The 20,021-nt window shown below is 37.7% G+C and overlaps 1 protein-coding gene across 1 annotated transcript in view; it reads right to left on the bottom strand.

Annotated features, from left to right (window-relative positions):
- alas1 (aminolevulinate, delta-, synthase 1) overlaps positions 1–9,250 on the bottom strand; it is a 13,578-nt gene extending 4,328 nt beyond the window's left edge. The window contains exons 1-6 of the mRNA XM_026932745.3: positions 9,087–9,250; positions 3,214–3,415; positions 2,207–2,380; positions 1,933–2,049; positions 747–969; positions 471–655 (exon numbers count right to left, since the gene is read on the bottom strand). Of these exons, the coding sequence (XP_026788546.3) occupies positions 471–655; positions 747–969; positions 1,933–2,049; positions 2,207–2,380; positions 3,214–3,403 (889 nt within the window). The 5' untranslated portion in view covers positions 3,404–3,415; positions 9,087–9,250. The remainder of the gene's footprint in view (positions 1–470; positions 656–746; positions 970–1,932; positions 2,050–2,206; positions 2,381–3,213; positions 3,416–9,086) is intronic.
- Between the last annotated feature and the right edge of the window lie 10,771 nt (positions 9,251–20,021).

The following is a 20,021-nucleotide window of genomic DNA, read 5'->3' as shown; positions in this document are numbered from 1 at the left end:
ATTTTCTGGCATTTTTAACTTCATGTTAGAACTTGTTCTTTCATTTTAGTATTTAAATATATAAATTAAATAAATTATATAAAGTGTAATAAAGTAATAAATTTACTGTGTATATTTTTTGCGGTTTAAATGATAAAAAAAAAAAAAGACAAAAACTCAATGCTTTGAAAACTGTCAGGTTTTCAAAAAATTAGAAAAATTTATATTTTTTGTACTTTTTTCTTCTCTTTTTTAACTTGAAAAAAAAATTCATTTAACTTCAATCAGGACTGTTTATACCGATAATCACTGACATAAAAAACAAACAAACAAACAAAAAATAATAATCTTACATAAAATCTAAAGCATCAGCCTGAGTCACTCACACAGAATACCGAAGAAGATCACACCAACATTAATGATAATAAATAAATAAATAAATAAGATGGATAGACAGGTAAATAAAATATAAAATATAAGAGAGAAATTACCGGGCAGCATTTTGGCCAGAGTAAACAGTGTGGAATCGTTGGCCACAAAGCAGGAAGTGAAAAGCAGCGCTGCGTCTTTCCCGTGAAGGTCAGCGAGCTCGTGTTCCAGATCCACGTGAAATTTACTCGTCCCCGATATGTTCCGCGTCCCTCCAGCACCCGAGCCGTGTTTCTGTAGCGTGTCCCTGCAGGAAATAAACATATAAACAATTATATATATATATTACAGTAAACTATTAACTGTTTCCTAATTAAAGCGCCGCCGCAGTGACTCACATGACGGTCTGGACGACGCGCGGGTGGCGACTCATCCCCAGGTAATCGTTACTGCACCACACCGACACGTCTCGCCTGTAACTCAGAGACTCCGAGTAATCGTCAGCCATCGGGAACTCGGTCGCGCGCCGGTTCACCGTTTTAAACACGCGGTACGTGTGGTCGTTTTTCTTCTCCTCGATCTTCTTCTCGAAGAATTCGTCATAGCGGAAGTTGGAGACGGCTGGAAAAGATCAACTCAACTTCAGTGGTCTAAAATCTAAATATTAATCAGTTACGGCGTTAAATTTCAGCTAAAATCATTTCAAGTTCACTACAACTTTTTTTTTTTTTTTTTTTTTTTTTAAGAGAAATTGTTAGTTCAATTTCAGTTACGCAAAAATAAAGTTTCAATAATTTATCAGGTAAAAGCTAAATCAGTTCGCCAAAACAGAACATTTCATTGAGCTATAAGATTCATTTATCTAAAAATTAGAATAAATTTTAGTTAACTATAAGCTTTCTGTAGCTATAAAGTTAAATTTCATTTATGTAAAAACAATTTCCATGATCTAAAATGTAAAAGATAAATGTTGGTTAGCTATAACTTCCGTTTTAGTTCCTCAACTTCAATTAGTTAAAACAAGATGTACACTTTAGTTACGTAAAAACTACATTTAATTTTTACAAGTTACACGTTAGTTATAAGTTTCATTAATAACTAATGCTAATTACTAAACTCTAAATTTCAGCTAGCTAAAAACTAAATTTTTATTTAATTATTTTCAAGTTAGAAATTAAATTTCAGCTAGTTACAAGAATTATTTGTTATTTACAAAAATAGTACTAAAAATATTAATTAGCTAATAACTAAAAGCTACATTTCAGTTAGATAAATCCTAATTTTTAATTATAGAAAAAATCTGAAGTGATTTCACAGCAGCGTGAGGATTCGTTGCAGAATGATTGTGTGTAAATAACAGTGTTTATTTATAGATAAAAACAGGAAGTGAGGAAGTTTAGATGACTTAATTCTCAATCTGAAAGTGAAATGTAAAAATGTAGCAGAGTCGAGAGTCCAGTCCGGCAGAGTCGAGAGTCCAGTCCGGCAGAGTCGAGAGTCCAGTCCGGCAGAGTCGAGAGTCCAGTCCAGTCCGGCAGAATCCAGTCCAGTCTCTAGTGCCTGTAGCGTGTGGAGGTGACGTACCTTTCGGCATGTTCTCCTGGAGCAGATGTGAAACCATCGCTGGACGCTGCTTCATCAGTTTCTTCATGAGATTCCCGTCAGGTTTCGTGCTCTTCACCAGCTCCAGCGCAGACACATCTGTAACAAAAAACGCACAAAAATAAAATACACAACAACTGAACTTTATAATTTCAGAATCTGTTATTACCTGTTTAACGTGTTTAACGCTCTCAGCCAATCGGAACACTCCTCTACTCTAATTTACACGTTTCTACGTTATTAAAGCGTTATAAACCTTGCTGCAGGGTGCGGATCTCGGAGACGTCCTCCTGCAGCTCCATGCTGGCCTCGCGCACCACGCCGCTGTTCTTCTGCCCCATTTCAGCCGCCAGGAAGGGGCATTTAGACGCCGACGCGCCCGCGGGGGGTTTGGGGTGACCTGCTGGCATCTCAGGGCCTTTTTTAGCCTCTAGATACATAAAAATAAATAAATAAATAAATAAATAAATAAATAAATAAATAAAACACTTAAAACAAATATGTTAGTACAAAAGATTTATGATGACGCACTTTAAAATCATGGCTTTAAAATTATACAGCTAGCTAAAAGCCAAAACGTGTGCTAGGTTAAAAAACAAAAACAAAAAATAAATAAAAAACAAACAGTAGCTACATTGAGGTGGCAAAAGGTTAAATGCTAAATTTTAGTTAGCAAAAAAAGCTTAAAGTTTATCAGTTCGAAAAATATAATCCTAATATTAATTGCAAGTTCAGTTTCAGTAAGTGTTTTATCTAAAATTTTACTTTTAACCTCTTGCCATCTAAATGTAACTTAAATTTTTGCTAACAAATATTTGGCGTTTAGCTAGCGGTCTTTTTTTCGTTAAATGAAATTTTGCTTTAATAGCAATATGTTATTAATTAATTAAATATTTTCAAAAGTTTCGAAAGTAATAATAACGTTAGTTAATTGTTCCGTTTCAGAGTTACTTAAGAAAAGCTTGCCATCTGAATGTGACCTACTTTTAAATTTAAAAATTTAGCTAAAACTAGCTACATTCAGATGTCAGATTTTAGGTAAATGTCAGTTTGGAGTTAATTAACAATTCGGTTTCAGTTAGAAATAAATTAGCTTACAAATGTACATTTTAGCTGAAATGTGTTGAGTGAACTGTTAGTTATTTTTAACGAGTTTTGATTGTTTAGTTAAATAGTAATAACGTTAAAAACGGTCCTTATCGTACACGGCACTTTAGGATTTAATGACCGAGCCGATTCAGTATCTCCTTGTGATCCTCTCACCCATGCTGATGACATCATCATTCTTCTGGAAGATGGAGGAAGAGGAGCAGATGGAGCGGACGAGCGGTTTGGACGCCAGGTCCATCATCACGGGACATTTCACGGCGTAGCTCACCAGAGTCTTCCTCGCCTGCTGGAAGAACGTCTGGGGGACGCGGGACAGGAAAGGACAGCGGATGATGGCGTCCATGATCGTCCAAATCTGAAAATAAATAAACATTTAAAACTTGTATAAATTTACGTGGATTTATTTGTGGTGATAACGACAACAAACACGACACGATCTAACAAGTGCTCTGGATAAAACTGTTTTTTTTTAATTTAATTTAATTTTTATTTTTAAAAGCCAGAAACAATTAGGACAAATCTGTTTCTGTTCTGAATCGAGTTTCTCTAAACTGTACAATAAATAATAAAATATTTATATAGTGGTTTTCTTGAATTCATGTTCTAGATTAAAACCTATTCAAGTGTGTCTTTAACCTTTTCTTTTATTATTGTTTTCCACAGAAGAATAAACAGATAAAGATCGCAGGCTGATCGAGTGTCAGAAGAGAAGGAACCCAGAACGTCTGTTTAAAAGCTTTCGCCTTCGGCGGCGTGAGACGATGAACAGACTGGAGCAGTGAAACACTCAGAAGTGTAATTTAGTGATTTCGGCGAGAGATTCGCTTCTGCAGTCGCTTCTGCGCGAGAGATTTCAACAGACGCGTGGTAGAGAAGGACGTGAAGAAACAGCCGAGCGAGAGAGTTTATAAACCACAACGATGATAAAGATCACACTGAGGCAGAACGTCTGAACGTGAAGAACGAGAAAAAAAAAATCCTAAAAGAACATTATAGTAATTAAACACTCTTAATTATTTTTAAAAAAGGGCGGAGTCACAGAGTTAAATGTTAAACAGATGAAGGGAAAAAAAACCTGCCATCCACGACTAACACTAGCTACTAAAGTGACGAAAGCGCAATGGTGGATGGCAACGGTTGCTAAGCAGTGATTGGAGGACCAGGAAAACAGGGCGGGGCTTTTATAATGCGTTAAACAGATTATTTTAGACTTTAAGTTTGCATAAATTTAAACTGAAACCCAACCCAGACCACACATCACCCTCTTCCCTACACTTTCCATATATGGTCATCACTTCCTGGTTTATTAGCACCTGTTCCTTAGTTCCTTATTTTATTTTATTTTTTTTTTTAAATATCCCTTTACAACTTCCTGTTCTCTTTAACTCTGTTTATTGCTGGATTTCCCCTGTCTAGTTTGCAGCGTTTACATCCTGCTGGTGTGAAGGATTATGATGATTATTTTTATTATTATTATTATTATTATAAGAGTCAAAATCACGCATAAACATCAGGTTCGGGAAACAGAGATAAGAAATGCAGATGATGATAAAGACATCAGGAAGCACGTGTCGCTAACGATAAAGAGCTTTAAACAGGAAGCAGAAGCAAGAGGAACTGATCTTCTGGAGAAAGTGAGATGCCATGAACAGGAAGTCGATGTGGGAAACGAAGGGAACAGGTGTGAAAGCACAAAGCCCAGGGAATGAAGGTGAACAAGAACAGGAAGCTGTGACCATATATGGAAAGTGCAGTGAGAAAAGGTCAGCCGGGACAGAAATAACCTGAACGATGACCTTTAATGTGCTTTAATACTCTGTCATTGTACAAGAACAGGATTCAATGTGAGGTTCACCATCAAACTGCTGCATGTTAAATAAAAAATATCTATATATAACTTTATTTATGAAGTTGTATAAATATATACACAACTCTTTTGTGTGAGACTTTAGTGTAACAGTGACTCATCATTATTATTATTATTATTAATGTATTTTATAAATAAAATCTGGAGTGTTAAACACTGAGCTTTAGTGTTTATGTTCAGCTCCTTTGTTGTGTTCAGTGTGTGTGTGTGTGTGTGTGTGTGTGTGTGTGTGTGTGTTCATTGTGTGTGTGTTCAGTGTGTGTGTGTGTGTGCCTGTGTGTGTGTTCATTGTGTGTGTTCATCGTGTGTGTGTGTGTTCATTGTGTGTGTTCAGTGTGTGTGTGTGTGTGTGTGTGTGTGTGTGTGTGTGTGTTTGTGTGTGTGTGTGTGTTCATTGTGTGTGTGTGTGTGTGTGTTCATTGTGTGTGTGTGTGTGTGTGTTCGTGTGTGTGTGTGTGTGTTCATTGTGTGTGTTCAGTGTGTGTGTGTGTGTTCAGTGTGTGTTCAGTGTGTGTTCAGTGTGTGTTCAGTGTGTGTTCAGTGTGTGTGTGTGTGTGTGTTCAGTGTGTGTTCAGTGTGTGTTCAGTGTGTGTGTGTGTGTGTGTGTGTGTGTGTGTGTGTTCAGTGTGTGTGTGTGTGTGTGTGTTCATTGTGTGTGTGTGTGTGTGTGTGTGTGTGTGTGTGTGTAATTTCAACATGAAGGACAGTTAGGGTAAAACAGGACATGAAGAAACATGAAGTGGCTCGACCGAGTGCTGAACCTCATCTGCTTCACATTAAACCCTTTATATGGATGTCGAGTCACTTTCAGACTGCTTCAGCTGAATAAATAAATAAATAAATAAATAAATAAATAAATAAATAAACAAACAAACTCGGTTTAAACTGGCGTGTTTGTTGCTGACTGTTGCGCGTGCGCCTCTCCTGGGAATTTAATCACATTATTATCCTCGCAGCCTTCAGGGATCCCGGCGTCCGTCTCTAAGAAGCGGTGTGTAATAAACACGGCGTGTCCCTCAGCGCTGACGTCTCTGTTAGTCTCTAACGCAGCTCAGTAACGTCAAAAATGATCAGATTTTACTTTTATAAATCGATACCATGCCGCTCTTTAGTGATGTTCAGATCATCAGTTACATTTAATTCAGAAATTTTACACACAACTGAAAAAGTCAAAGTAACGTTGAGAATTAAAACAATAATTCGTGCATTATTATTAGTGTCTAGACTTTCAGGTTATAAAAATATTAATTTCACATCACTGCGATTAAAAGCGTCTGCAGAATAGTTTAAAATTTCCGTGTAAATGTTGCTGCTCGTCTCGATCGTCCCGTCTTTAACGCAAACGATTCAAATCCTCCACACTGACGCAAAGCCAAATAAAATAATAGTTTTCGGAATAATCGACGAGAGTTAAACAGTATTAAAGCTGTTAATGCAGAAGGTCACGGCTTTAAACACGGCACGCTGGTCACGTGACGCGTAACGAAGTGCGAGACGTCTGGACGCCTGCGTCGCGTTAAATACATCAGCGAGACCCAGAACGTGATTTAACTCATTAACACATTACAGAAATTAGACTGTAAAGAGTGGTGTAAATAAAAACAAAACAAAACCAAAAACACAAGTGCTCACTGTCTAATGTTTCCCCAAATAATAATAATAATAATAATAATAATAATAATAATAATAATAACAGTTATATTTAAACTCCACCAGTGAATCTTCTGTTCATGATCAAGATTCGTTCCTCTCCTTATTAGTAAATCAGCATTTGAATCAGTGAATCATTTCAGACTGACAGAGATTCACTCCACTTGTTCAGTGAGTCAGTGTTTGAATCAGTGAATCATTTCGAGTCATTATCAAGATTCACTCCATTTGTTCAGTGAGTCAGTGAATCATTTCAGACTGACAGAGATTCACTCCATTTGTTCAGTGAGTCAGTGTTTGAATCAGTGAATCATTTCAGTCATGACCAGAGATTCACTCGATTCACTCCACTTGTCAGTGAATCAGTCAAGTCAGTGAATCCTGCTGAAGTTGATTCATTCAGAGTTGGGGATGTTCAGTGCTCCAGTGTGTGTGTGTGTGTGTGTGCGTGTGCGTGCGTGTGTGTGCGCGCGCGTGTGCGTGTGTGAGATACAAAACAGTAATGATTGCGATTTATTTTTACACTCTCCTATGATCAGACTGCACTAAACGAATCTGAATGAATCATTTAACTGAATCGTAAATGACTCAAATCACTGAAAGGATTCATGTTTACACTCTGGGTTGATTTATCGAGCTGCTGAACGATTACAAAACCGCACGCTGATGAACTGATCATCCTTCAGCACATCAAGATTTTAATGATTTTAATGATTCAGCTGGATTTTTCTTTAAAAGAGCAGATAAGTACATCACAGCGCCGGGATTAAACACTTAAACACGAACACTAATGTTTATTTTCCCTTTTTCAATAAAGAGAAAAGTTCAATTAAAAGAAAATGAGTAAATAATCCATTACTGTGGACAAAGGAGCTGAACATTGAACAACTATGAGTGTAAAAATATAGGAAATAAAATAAAAATAGAGATGAACGCAAATGCAGTTTGAGGGACGAGAGTCTCAGAGTTAAAGCAGCAAAACGACTTTAACATCAAAGTGTCACTTAAAATCAGGTTTGTCCTGTTTTACTGATCAGCAGAGCGTCAGAGACCTTCACACACCTTCAGACCTTCACACACCTTCAGACCTTCACACACCTTCAGACCTTCACACACCCCTCGCCTCACACACCCCTCGCCTCACACACCCCTCGCCTCACACACCCCTCGCCTCACACACCCCTCGCCTCACACACCTCGCCCTTCCTACAAAAACCTTATCCAGAGACACTGACTGAGAACCTGAAGGAGAAAAGGAGATGGTGAAGAGAAGAAGAGAAGGGGAAAGAAGAAAAGGAGAAGATGAAGAGAAAATGAAGAAAAGAAGAATAAATGGAGATGAAGATAAAGAGAAGAAGAAGGAGAAAAGAAGAAGAAGAGAAGGAGAAGATGAAAAGAAGAAGAAGAAGAAAAGGAGAAGAAAAGAAAATGAAGAAAAGAAGAATAAAAGGAGATGAACAGAAGAAGAAGAGAAGAAGAAGAAGAGAAGAAGAAGAGATGAAGTGGAGATGAAGATGAAGAAGAAGAAGAAGAAAAGGAGAAGAAGAAAAGAAAATGAAGAAAAGAAGAATAAAAGGAGATGAACAGAAGAAGAAGAGAAGAAGAAGAAGAGAAGGAGAAGAGATGAAGTGGAGATGAAGATGAAGAAGAAGAAGAAAAGGAGAAGATGAAAAGAAGAAGAAGATGAAGAAGAAGAAAAGGAGAAGATGAAAAGAAGAAGAAAAGAAGAGAAGAAGAAGTGGAGGTGTGTTTGAAGAGCAGCGTTTCTCTGCAGTGAGATTTTAAACTTCGTGTTTTCTCGTGAACTTTTTCAGATGAAACTCGATCGGGTTTTAACTCCATCAGAACATTTTAAACAAAATGACTGCTGTATTTATTACTAACAATTTATATTTACATTCATAAACATTAAAAAGTTGATCTTTACTCATGCTTAAAAAAAAGTTATATTTAATTAAAGTGATTATTTAATGAAAGTCAGATTTTGACTAGTTTCTAACAGAAGGATATAAATATTCACACCTGATTAGTGACCGGAATTAGATAATTCATTATTCATTAAACATTTATTAACTATTAATTAATGATTAATTATTTATTAATTGTCAACACACCTTGCCTCCAGTCTAAAAATATTAATCTAAAAATATTAAAATAGGAATAAAAATAAAAAAGCCAGACAGGCTAATCACATTATTATTATTATTATTATTATTATTATTATTATTATTATTAGTAGTAGTAGTAGTAAATGTCCTGTTAGCCTCAAACATCAACAAGGACACTTCATAAACATGTTAATATTCGCGTCTGACATTTTAAAGATGATTATTTTAGCAATAATGTAGTTAAATATAATGGAGCTTAATAGAGAAAACAGAATAAAACTGAATAAAATCAATGAGTTAGCATGCTAGCAGTGTAGCTCAGTGTAGCTCAGTGTAGCTTAGCTTAGCATCGTCAGTATAAACCAGCGTTTTAAACACACACACGCAGGTAAATGACTCACCTGAGGGGTTTCTGCTCGGTCCTGTGCGGAGTAAAAGTCAGCAGTGAGCGTGTGTGAGGTTTATTTTGATTAATTTGGAGAGAATTTGGAGTAAAAGTGCCGCGGAAGCTGAGAAGCTCTTCTCGTTATCCTGCACTGAGGACGAACGCTAGGGCACGAGCTCGGCACCGGCTTTTATACCGCCAACTCTCGCGAGAGTTCCGCGGCGTGTGACGTCAGAGGCAGGGTCGCCTTGATCATGGAGAGAATCCTGAGTGATTAATTACTGATAATCAATCAATAAATAATCCAATAATGTTTATTACAGTTAAGAGTTAAAAAAGGAAATAAACAGGTGTTTACACACAGACTGGGTACTTAACAATTACTGATAAATACTGTAATAAAATAAACTTAAATTAAAATAAAATAAAATAGAAAGAAAGAAAACAGCCACAAAGCTTTTTTATTAACATAGTTCAATTATTTAATTGATTAAATTAAAAATTAATATTTTGTTCTTAATAACTCAAAAACAGGACGATTTAAAAATAATAAACAACTAAATAATTATGAAACAATTAATTAATTACTGTTTCATTATTAGTTATTTAATTGATTAGCTAATTGATTAATTAAATAATTGTGTCATTATTATTTAATTATTTATTATTTATGTATAAATATATACACAATTATTTATTATTTATGACCCCTTTTTTGAGTTATTAAGAACAAAATAATAAACATAATAACATAATTTTGCACTGTGATTTCCACCCCAATAATAAATAAATAAATAAATAAATAAATAAAAACTCCATCAGCAACAGAGCGCTCAGATATAATTAGAATTAAGGAAAGGAAGCAGAGAAATATAATACAAAATAAAATAGAGAACCACAAAATATAAGGTATATTGTACACAAAATAATAAAATAATAAAATAGTAGATCTATAAACTGATCTTTCCTTTAAAAATATTTCATTCTGATAATAAAACTGAGTAAACTGGTTAAAACGACATCTTAGAAAGTAAAAATATCTCGAATAAAGTCCAATAAAAATGACAATAAACCAAAGATGTGATTATTAAACTTATTTCTAGATGTTTTAATAATTTACAGGTTAAAAGAATCTTTTTTAGTTTTACGAATTTATGTCTAGAAGAATAAGAATAAAAGCATTAAAAGCCTGAAACGTGTAAAAGCGTCTAAAACAGGACGAATGATCTTATATTTAATTTATAATTAATAATCTGTAATTATATTTGATTTATAATTATCTCATTATATGAAATATTAGTTGGATTTGTTCATATTTCAGATATTTCCACTTGATAAGATATAACTTGCATACATTATTATTGTTATTATTATTATTATTATTATTGTTGTTGTTGTTGTTGTTGTTATTGTTGTTGTTTGCTATAGGTGATCCATCAGTGCTGAAGATTTAATAACTGAAAAAAAATCTGGATATTATAAATATTTTCCATCATTAAAGAGCAGTAAAGTGTGTTACAGCTCGTGGATTATCTGATTATCTCTAATCACTTGTGTTTTATTGAACTTGCTTTTCCCCTTTTGCCTATAAAGGTTAAAGGTCACGATGACTCACACTCAGACCTGACGTTATCTCAGTCATGTTTAAATTCTTCTGCCTGAAGTGCACTTTAGTGTGAGTTTTATTTAGTGTAAACTGTTTTGTGCTCAATAAACACACTTTTAAAATCCCACTTTGGCTCCAGAGGTTTTTTTTTTAAACTTATCCTAAAAAGAGAAAGAAGTTCGGAATAAAAATCATAAAATATGAGAATTAGAGCAAATATCTCAGATTTATAAAACAAGTAGGTAATGTTACTCTGAGCTTTTGTGTCATTTTTACAAAAACAGTGCATGATTTGGATTAAAATGGATGTATGTAGTAAATGTTAAAATAAATTATTATTATTATTATTATTATTATTATTATTATTATTATAGTGTATTATACTTTAATTAAATAATAATAACCATAACCACGCAGCTCTGTTGATTTTTGGTTAAACTCTGCCACCAGGTGGTCAGATCTGGTTACTACAAACATCAACCCTGATCAGATTCCTCCTCCCTGATCAGATTCCTCCTCCCTGATCAGATTCCTCCTCTGCTTCTGGTTTTATTCCACTCGTTCAAGGTTTTTAAATTGTGTTGATGTTCCACATTTCATGCAAATACAAACACTAACACCAATACACTTCTCTGCTAATGCTTTTGGTTGAGAATGTTTGAACGATGTAATTTTGGTATAGAAACATAATTAGTAAATAATTAAATATTAGTGGTCAATAAATAATAATAATAATAATAATAATAATAATAATAATAATAGTTATTTGGGCAGTAGGATCATAAAGAACTAGCTACACTGAGAGTTCAGGCTGTCTACAAAATGAGTTGTGATCAAATTGTTCTAAAATTTTCTTACTTGTCATTACTATGAAATTGTGTTATATAACAATGTCATATAGTCTACACATAATCTTAGAGTGCCATCATGTTTACGTACACTGACACTGATTAGATCTCAAATTATCAAGTGCGCAAAATTGTCATACAACTTCAAGTTAACTTTTTGTTATTTGTGAACAACTCAGTTTAAGTTTTTTCTTCCCTCTGTTAGTTTTGTATTTATGATTTTCAAAATGTTGTACCATGTGACCTTGTTTTGAACCAATAATTACCGAGGGACAATGATGGATCAAGAACATGACTGTTGAACAAAAATAACTTAGACTGTGTGGAAAATCCACTTATTTGATGGAAAATATGAGAACAAAGCTATTCTCTCATGGCAAAGTGTGCAATATATTAACATGTAACAGCACCACTAGAGATGGAATGATACCACTCTTCTTTTCCGATAACGATACAGAAACCTTGAGTATCAGCTGATACTGTTTTCTTTAAAAACTACTTAGCTTGAATTTTTTTTCCAACTGAAGCACTTCACAGTTAAACTCTCTCACAAAAATCACTCACATTATATAAATATAATAAAAGAAATCCTTATAAAAGTTCATTTCGATGTAAACCTCTGATATCTGATGTGTTCTGTCATAAATCCGATCCTCCATTTATTGCATTACGAGCCACTTAATCATTTCTAGGTCATTTTTTGTGGGTTAAATTTTTAAAAATCTTTTAATCTGGAATTTGTAAATGTAAATCAACATCAAGGACATATCAATGTCACACAAGCCTAGTTAGTTTTTATAGTATGACATAAAAGAGTGGTATCAGTCCACATGTACCATTTTCTTACCTACAATGCTGGAGATTTATTTATGGATTTAGGGTCAGATTTATAAATTGGCTCTTTTAAATATTTATATACCAATATTATTAAATATTTGCCTCAGAGTATAACATTGTACTTCTATATTCTTTTTAGGTGAACATGACGGTGACTGCCACGGTCGATACAGAAAACTTTTCCCCGGAAATTCACTCGAAGCTCATGAAGAGGTTTAGAAATCAGCAGGTTGGAACTAAGCTACACATTTCAGGATCTCTTTCTGAAATCAATAAGTTCTACAGGGAGGTTTGTGAAACTGTAGGCACGGCAACATGAGGAGAAAGTCCCAGGACATGATTATTGTTATTATCACCTCTGATCACTGAGCACTGATCAGCGCTGAAGATTTAATGAACCAGCTGGTTTACTATCTGATTATGTATCGCTAGTGTTTTAGTGAATATGTATATATTCCTTTTAATCTATAAAGGTTAAAGTTCATGATGAACTCTCACCAGAGTTTCACAAACTTCTAGTTCAGACCTGAGAGCATTTCAGTCATGTTTAAATTAAACTGAATAAATATGGCTTAGTGTGTGCCAATAAAATGTGCCAATAAAAACTTGGACTTTAAATGTACCAGTCTGCCTCTAAGAGTCTGGGTGGATTTTTTTCATCCTGGGAAGGAAACCATGTACAAAAAGGAAAATTGTAAAATATGAGCATTAGAGCAATTATTCCATTTTGTAAAAAGTTACCGTAAACTTTTGTGAGTTTTTTAAAAAAAAAAAAAATACAGGTTTTGAATGTGAATAACGTATTTAAAATGTTTAAACTATATATTTATAAATTATATAAAAATAATTATAAATTTTATAAAAATAATGTATCTGTCATTTCGGCACTCTGCGTTCAACTACAATTCCCAGCACATAGCGCGGCCTACAGAAATGGCCACTAAGGACTACAACACCCAAACACTCTCATGTTCACATTCACCTGATTACTGATTTCACATGGACATGGCAGGCTGCGACGAGTTGCATAGGTGCTAGCGGTGCAGGGCCGCTTCATCTGTGATCAACAACAGCAAATTGCCATGTTGACAAAGCAACTTGCACAGCTCCAAACCGCATCTACCCTCTTTCCGCTAAAGAAACACAAGCTATGGAGGAATACATTGAAGAAGCCCTCAAGCAAGGGTACTTCGTCCTTCCACTTCACCTGCCTCTGCTGGATTCTTCTTTTTGTAGAAAAAAGCGGGTGGACTAAGGCCTAGATCGTTGCATAGACTATCGGAGCTTGAACCAAGTCACAGTTAAGTACCACTATCCCCTAACCCAGCAGCATTAGAACACCGCCGTGAAGCATGCATCTTCACCAGACTCGATCTATGAAGCGCCTATAGTCTAGTGCGTATCAGGGAGGGAGATGAGTGGAAGACTGTATACTCCCCCAATGAGACCACCCATGTCCAGCATGTCTAACGGGTTTTGGAGCAACTATAAAACATCAGCTCTACATCAAAGGATAAAATGTGAGTTTCATTTGTGCAAAGTGGCCTTCCTAGGCTGCAAAACTGGACCAGAGGACGTGCTCATGGACCAGGACAAAGTTTCTGCAGTAACCAAGTGGCCAGTGCCTACCAGTGTCAAGGAACTCCAGCGATTCCTGAGGTTCACCAATTTCTACCAGCAGTTCATACGAGGCTTCAGCAGCATTGTTACCCCACTGTTGAAGAAAGGGACTCATATTCACATGTTGACACATCTGAAACAGGGGGTTGGGGCCCTACTCTCACACTGGACAGGAGAGAAACCCAAGCTACATCCAGTGGCTTTCTTCTCAAAGAAGCTGTCACCGGCCAAGAGGAATTATGCTCTGGAAGAATGGTGTCACCATATACACAGACCACAAAAACCTGGAATACATCAAATCTGCCAAACGACTCAACTCACAACATTTACGATGGGCATTGTTTTTCTTCAGGTTCAATTTCACTCTGTCCCACAACCTTGGTTCAAAGAACACCAAGGCTGACTGCCTGTCTGGCTTATACCCAGCAACCCCACGTGAGATGACTGAAGAGAACATCCTACCCAAATCACACTTTGTTGGGACACTCGTCTGGGACATAGACTGTGAAATCAGGGAGGTTCAGAGAGTGAGAGTCCTCACCCAGTGCTCAGCAGAGAGGATGTTTGTGCCAGTATCAATACAGGACAAACTTATTACAGGGCCCACACATCCCCTGCCCCAGGACACCCTGGTATGCACAAGACATACCAACACCTACAGAGTAAATACTGGTGGCCATGCATGATGAGGGATATCCACAGGTTCATATCCTCATTTTCTATCTGTGCCAGAGCCAAGGTAGCACAAACACTACTCACAGGCAAACTCTTTCCTCTGGTCTCACCATTGAATTCATCACTGATCTCCCCCCTTCCCAGAGCAACATTATCATCATGGTAGTGGTAGATTGATTTTCTGAAGCCCTAAAGCTTATTCCAGGCCTGCCATCAGCCTTTGAACTAGTGTTCAAACAAGTGTTCCGGGACTATGGCATGTCTGAGGACACAGTAAGTGACCAGGATGTCCAGTTCACTTCTCGGGTTTGGAAGAACTTTATGGAAAAGTTGGGAGTCTCAGTGAGCATGACATCAGGCTACCATCCTCAAGCCAATGGTCAGGTGGAAAGAGCCAAACAAGAGATTGGATGTTTCTTAAGAACCTTCTGTGCTGACCATCAAGAGGACTGGGCATGATTCTTCCCTATGCTCAAAACTCACTCAAACCCCCCCCGCTACAGACCCCACTCCATTTCAATGTGTCCTGGGGCACCAACTGCCCCTATTCCCATGGAACAATAACCCCACAGACTTCCCCGCTGATGACAGCTGGTTTCGGTGGAGTGAACAAGTGTGGGAACAAGTCCACCGACACCTAGAACAGACAGCCCAAAGTAACAAAAGGTTTGCTGATAAGAGGTGGGGAGAGATGCCCAGATTCAAGCCAGGTGACAGAGTATGGCTATCTACAAGAGATTTACAGATCACTGAGGGAAGTCATAAGCTGTCTCACCACTACACTGGCCCATTTAAAGTCCTCCAGAGAATCAACAATGTTACCTACAAACTAGAAGTATCACACCACAGCCGCCTGGCTCCATCTCCCACCTCAAACCAAGTTTCAAGTTTATTTGTCATATGTACAAGTGTCAGTGACAATGTACATTGAAATGCTGTTTGTGAGGCTTTGGCAGTCTACAGCAGTACAATAACAATAACAAATAACAAGTAACAATAACAATAACAAAAAAACAAAAATACAAATAAGGTGCAGGTGCAAGGTTGAGGTGCAGGTTTTGCTTTTGAGGTAGTGTAATGTCATTGTGCAAAGTATGCAAGGTTTTAGAGACAGTTTTTTTTACAGTTTATTAAGGGTTCTGATAGCTTGCAGGTAGAAGCTGTTTTTCAGCCTGCTGGTTCTGGACTGAATGCTCCGGTATCGCCTGCCTGATGGCAGTTTGATAAACAGACTGTGTGCTGGGTGACTAGGGTCAGTTATGATTTTTCGTGCCTTCCTCAGACATCGCAAATGAAAGATCTGTAAAAGTTTGTAAAGATGCTGGGAGGGAGACCAAAGCTTTTGAGCTTCCATAGGAAATAGAGCCGCCGGCGTGCAGATTTAACTACTGATGTGGTGTGCAGAGACCAGGACAGGTCGTCGGAGAGGTGCACACCAAGGAACTTGATGTTCTTAACTCTTTCCACTGCAGAACCGTTGATGTATAAGGGGGCCTGGCTGACCTCCTGTGTCCTCCTGTAGTCCACAATCATCTCTTTGGTTTTGCTGATGTTGAGGCAGAGGTTGTTGTCATGGCACCACTTTGATAGTGCCCTCACCTCATCTCTGTAGGCCGTCTCATCTCCATTTGTGATGAGACCCAGGATTGATGTGTCATCAGCAAATTTAAAGATGATGTTGGAACTGTGTTTGGCAGCACAGTCGTGTGTGAACAGAGAGTATAGGAGGGGGCTGAGAACACAGCCCTGTGGGGCTCCTGTGCTCAGGGTAAGTGTGGATGAGAAATGGTTACCAATTCTCACCACTTGGGGTCTGCAGGTCAGAAAGTCCATTATCCAGTTAAAGAGATGAGAGTTCAGTCCTAAATCTCTGAGCTTTGTGATGAGTTTTGATGGGATGATGGTGTTAAATGCAGAGCTGTAATCAATAAACAGCATCCGCACATAAGTGTTTTTCTTGTCCAAGTGTGTGAGGGCATTGTGAACGGTTAGAGCAATGGTGTCATCAGTCGATCTATTTTTCCTATATGCAAACTGGAGAGGGTCCATGGTGTCTGGCAAAAAGGAACAGATGTGGTCTTTAATGAGCCGCTCGAAACACTTCATGACGATAGAGGTCAGTGCCGCAGGTCGGTAGATATTCAGGCAGGTGACAACAGACTTCTTAGGGACAGGGACGATGGTGGTTTTCTTGAAGCAGGTGGGGATCACAGACAGTCTAAGGGAGAGATTGAAGATGTCTGTAAGCACCTCCGCTAGCTGGTTGGCACACGATCTGAGGACACGGCCATGAACACCATCAGGACCAGGTGCTTTGCGTGGGTTGACCGCTTTAAGTGATCTGTATACGTCAGGCAAGGAGAAGGTAAGAGAACAGCTGTTATTATCTGCTGGCAGTTTCACTGCAGGTAAGGTGTTGCTATCCTCAAACCGTGCGTAGAAGACATTCAACTCATCTGGCAGAGAGGCAGACAGATCCATGTTGTATGTTTTTCCATCCTTATCTCCGCTGTGGTCCGTGATTGAGTGTAAGTCGTTCCACAGGAGTTTGAGATTAGATCCCTGAAAGTTTTCCACCATCTTGTCTTTATAGACACTTTTCGCAGGCCTGATAGCTCTCTGAAGCTCGTATCTCGCCCTTCTGTATGCCTCAGTGTCACCAGAGTTGTAGGCTGAGTTTGGCCCTGATCTCAGCATTCATCCAGGGTTTCTGGTTTGGAAAGGTTTTAATGCAGGTTTTAGGGATAATGATCTCAGTGCACATATTGATGTAATCCATGACAGAGCTTGTGTATTCCTCAATGTCTGTGCCCGCTGCATCCCGAAAGATCTGCCAATCTGTTGTATGAAAGCAGTCCTGAAGTGTGAAGATGGCTTCCTCACTCCATTGATGGGTTGTCCTGATAACTGGTTTTTCCTGTTTTAGCTTTTGTTTGTATGCAGGCAGAAGAAGAATGGACGTGTGATCTGCTTTACCGAAGGCAGGGCGGGGGACGGGTTTGTAACTGTTTTTGATTGTGGTGTAGCAGTGATCAAGCGTCTGATCTGCTTGAGTGTGAAAAGTTATGTGTTGGTAGAATTTAGGGAGAACGTTTTTCAGGTTTGCTCTGTTAAAGTCTCCAGCAACAATAAAAACAGTGTCCGGGTATTTGTTCTCCAGGCTATTTATAGTTTCATAAAGAGTGTCCATTGCATTGCTTTTATCTGCCTGCGGAGGTATATAAGTTACTGTGAAAATGACTGAACTAAACTCGCGTGGAAGAAAGAACGGCCGTATTTTAACTGTTATGAGTTCGATGTCAGGACAACAGTGCTTGGCAACAACTGAAACATCTGTGCCCCAACGAGAGTTCACTAGAATGCAAACGCCGCCGCCTTTGCACTTACCAGAGTCAGTTGTTCTGTCCTGGCGGTAGATTGTAAAACCAGGCTGCGAAACTCCGTTATCTGGAACAGTAGCATCTAGCCACGTCTCGGTGAATGCAGACAGACAGCAGTTCCTGATGTCACGCTGAAACATAATCCGAGCATTCAGCTCGTCCACCTTGCTGACCAGCGAGTGAACATTTGCCAGGAGAATACTCGGAAGAGCAGGATTAAAAGTCCTTTTGCGAGTTCTGCACAGAATGCCGGCACGACTGCCCCTCCTGTGCTTTTTCCTCTTTCGCCGGCGCGGGTGTAAACAAAGAGGTAGATGCTCAGTGGAGAAGTTGCAGTAGCTCGTATTCGCGTTCGAACTGCGCAGAGGGTCCAAATCGAGTGCCGATCTAATGTCTAGAAGTGTTTGTCGATCATACTGGATGGTACTGGAAGAGACATTTACAAAAAGACACACAAAAACAGTAAAAATGCGCAAAAAGCTGTAGACTTTGCCCGGAGCGCTCAACAGTGCAGCCATCTTACGGTGCACCGGATGCCCTAGGGTCACCTAGGGTTCTCTTGCCAGAGGACATTCCCCCCTCCACCCCCCTAGTGCCCCAGGACATCGAGGACGAGCCAGCATACTCCGTAAGGGAGATATCAGACTCAAGTCATAGGGAATTCCAGTATCTGATTGGCTTGGAGTCACTCCCACGACCCAGGGGGAGGCCTAAGAATTCCCAACACACAGCGCAGCGTACAGAAATGGCCGCTAAGGACAACAACACTCAAACACTCTCACGTTCACATTCATCTGATTTCACAGGTTTCACACACCTGGACTTAATCACATCCCAGCATGTTCACAGTATATAAGAACAATTCATTCATTCAGTGCAAAGTATATGCTCTGTGTTTTTCAGTACCAGTCGTTACCAAGCCTTTATTTATTGTATGCTCTTCTGGTTTTGACCCTGTTCTGTTTACAGTTCTTGATCTTGCCTATTCCTGTTTACTCTGTTTGTACATCACCGGACCTGTGCCTATTTTTGACTACGTCATTGGATTACGTTTTTGTTGTGTCTGCTACGGCTCTTAATAAACATTGTGTACCCGCACTTGCGTCCAAGCCTGTTCTCTGACAGCATACATCAATATACATCCATACTTTATATTTATAAGACAATTCATGTATTATGTGTCTATTATAACCACCCCTATGGCTATATTATATTATATTATATTATATTATATTATATTATATTATATTATATTATATTATATTATATTATATTATATTATAAAAACTAACCATTTGGCTGTTATAGTAAGACGCACTGGTTCATGATTAAATTGTGCCATCTAGTGGTCAGATAAAATTACTACAAATTTCAAACTTGGGTCAGATTCTGGACTGTTTTGCAGGACTGTTTATTTACTTTATTTCCTGATTTTATGTTTATTAGATGAATAATTATGTCAAAATCAGTGTGGGCTTCAGGGGCACAACACTACCATCTGCCACCAGTTTCTTTTTCAAAAAAAAAAAACAAAAAACAAAAAAAAACAAACAAACTAAGAACAAGAAGTAAGAAGACTTACGATATTTTGTAAGCTAGCAGTAAGTTAGATAGATATTTAACTTGTGCAAGATTCAGAATAGAAGAGTAAATCTTTTTAATACTTTATTTAAAAAAAAATAATAGCAAGCTCAAATAAAACGACAAAACCATGCAATTCACTTAAAGCATACCAAAACCGAAGAAGAACTAATTAAAGCATATTCTGCATTTGTTCTTGAAAATATGTCTCATTTTCCCAATTATCAACCAACCAACCAACCATTAAACAAACAAACAAATACCCTATCCATCGATTTTCTTGCTATTTTGACCTTTTTGTGGGAATTTTCACTTCATGTCACTGAACACAGCTGATTAACTCCACAACTCCACAGTACACAGTACAGTAATAAACATTAAGCTCCGCCCACTCCGGATTTCAA

This window comes from Pangasianodon hypophthalmus, chromosome 20 (genome assembly GCF_027358585.1).
Source record: "Pangasianodon hypophthalmus isolate fPanHyp1 chromosome 20, fPanHyp1.pri, whole genome shotgun sequence".
NCBI lineage: Eukaryota > Metazoa > Chordata > Actinopteri > Siluriformes > Pangasiidae > Pangasianodon > Pangasianodon hypophthalmus.
This window is presented reverse-complemented; position numbering and strand designations above follow the sequence as displayed.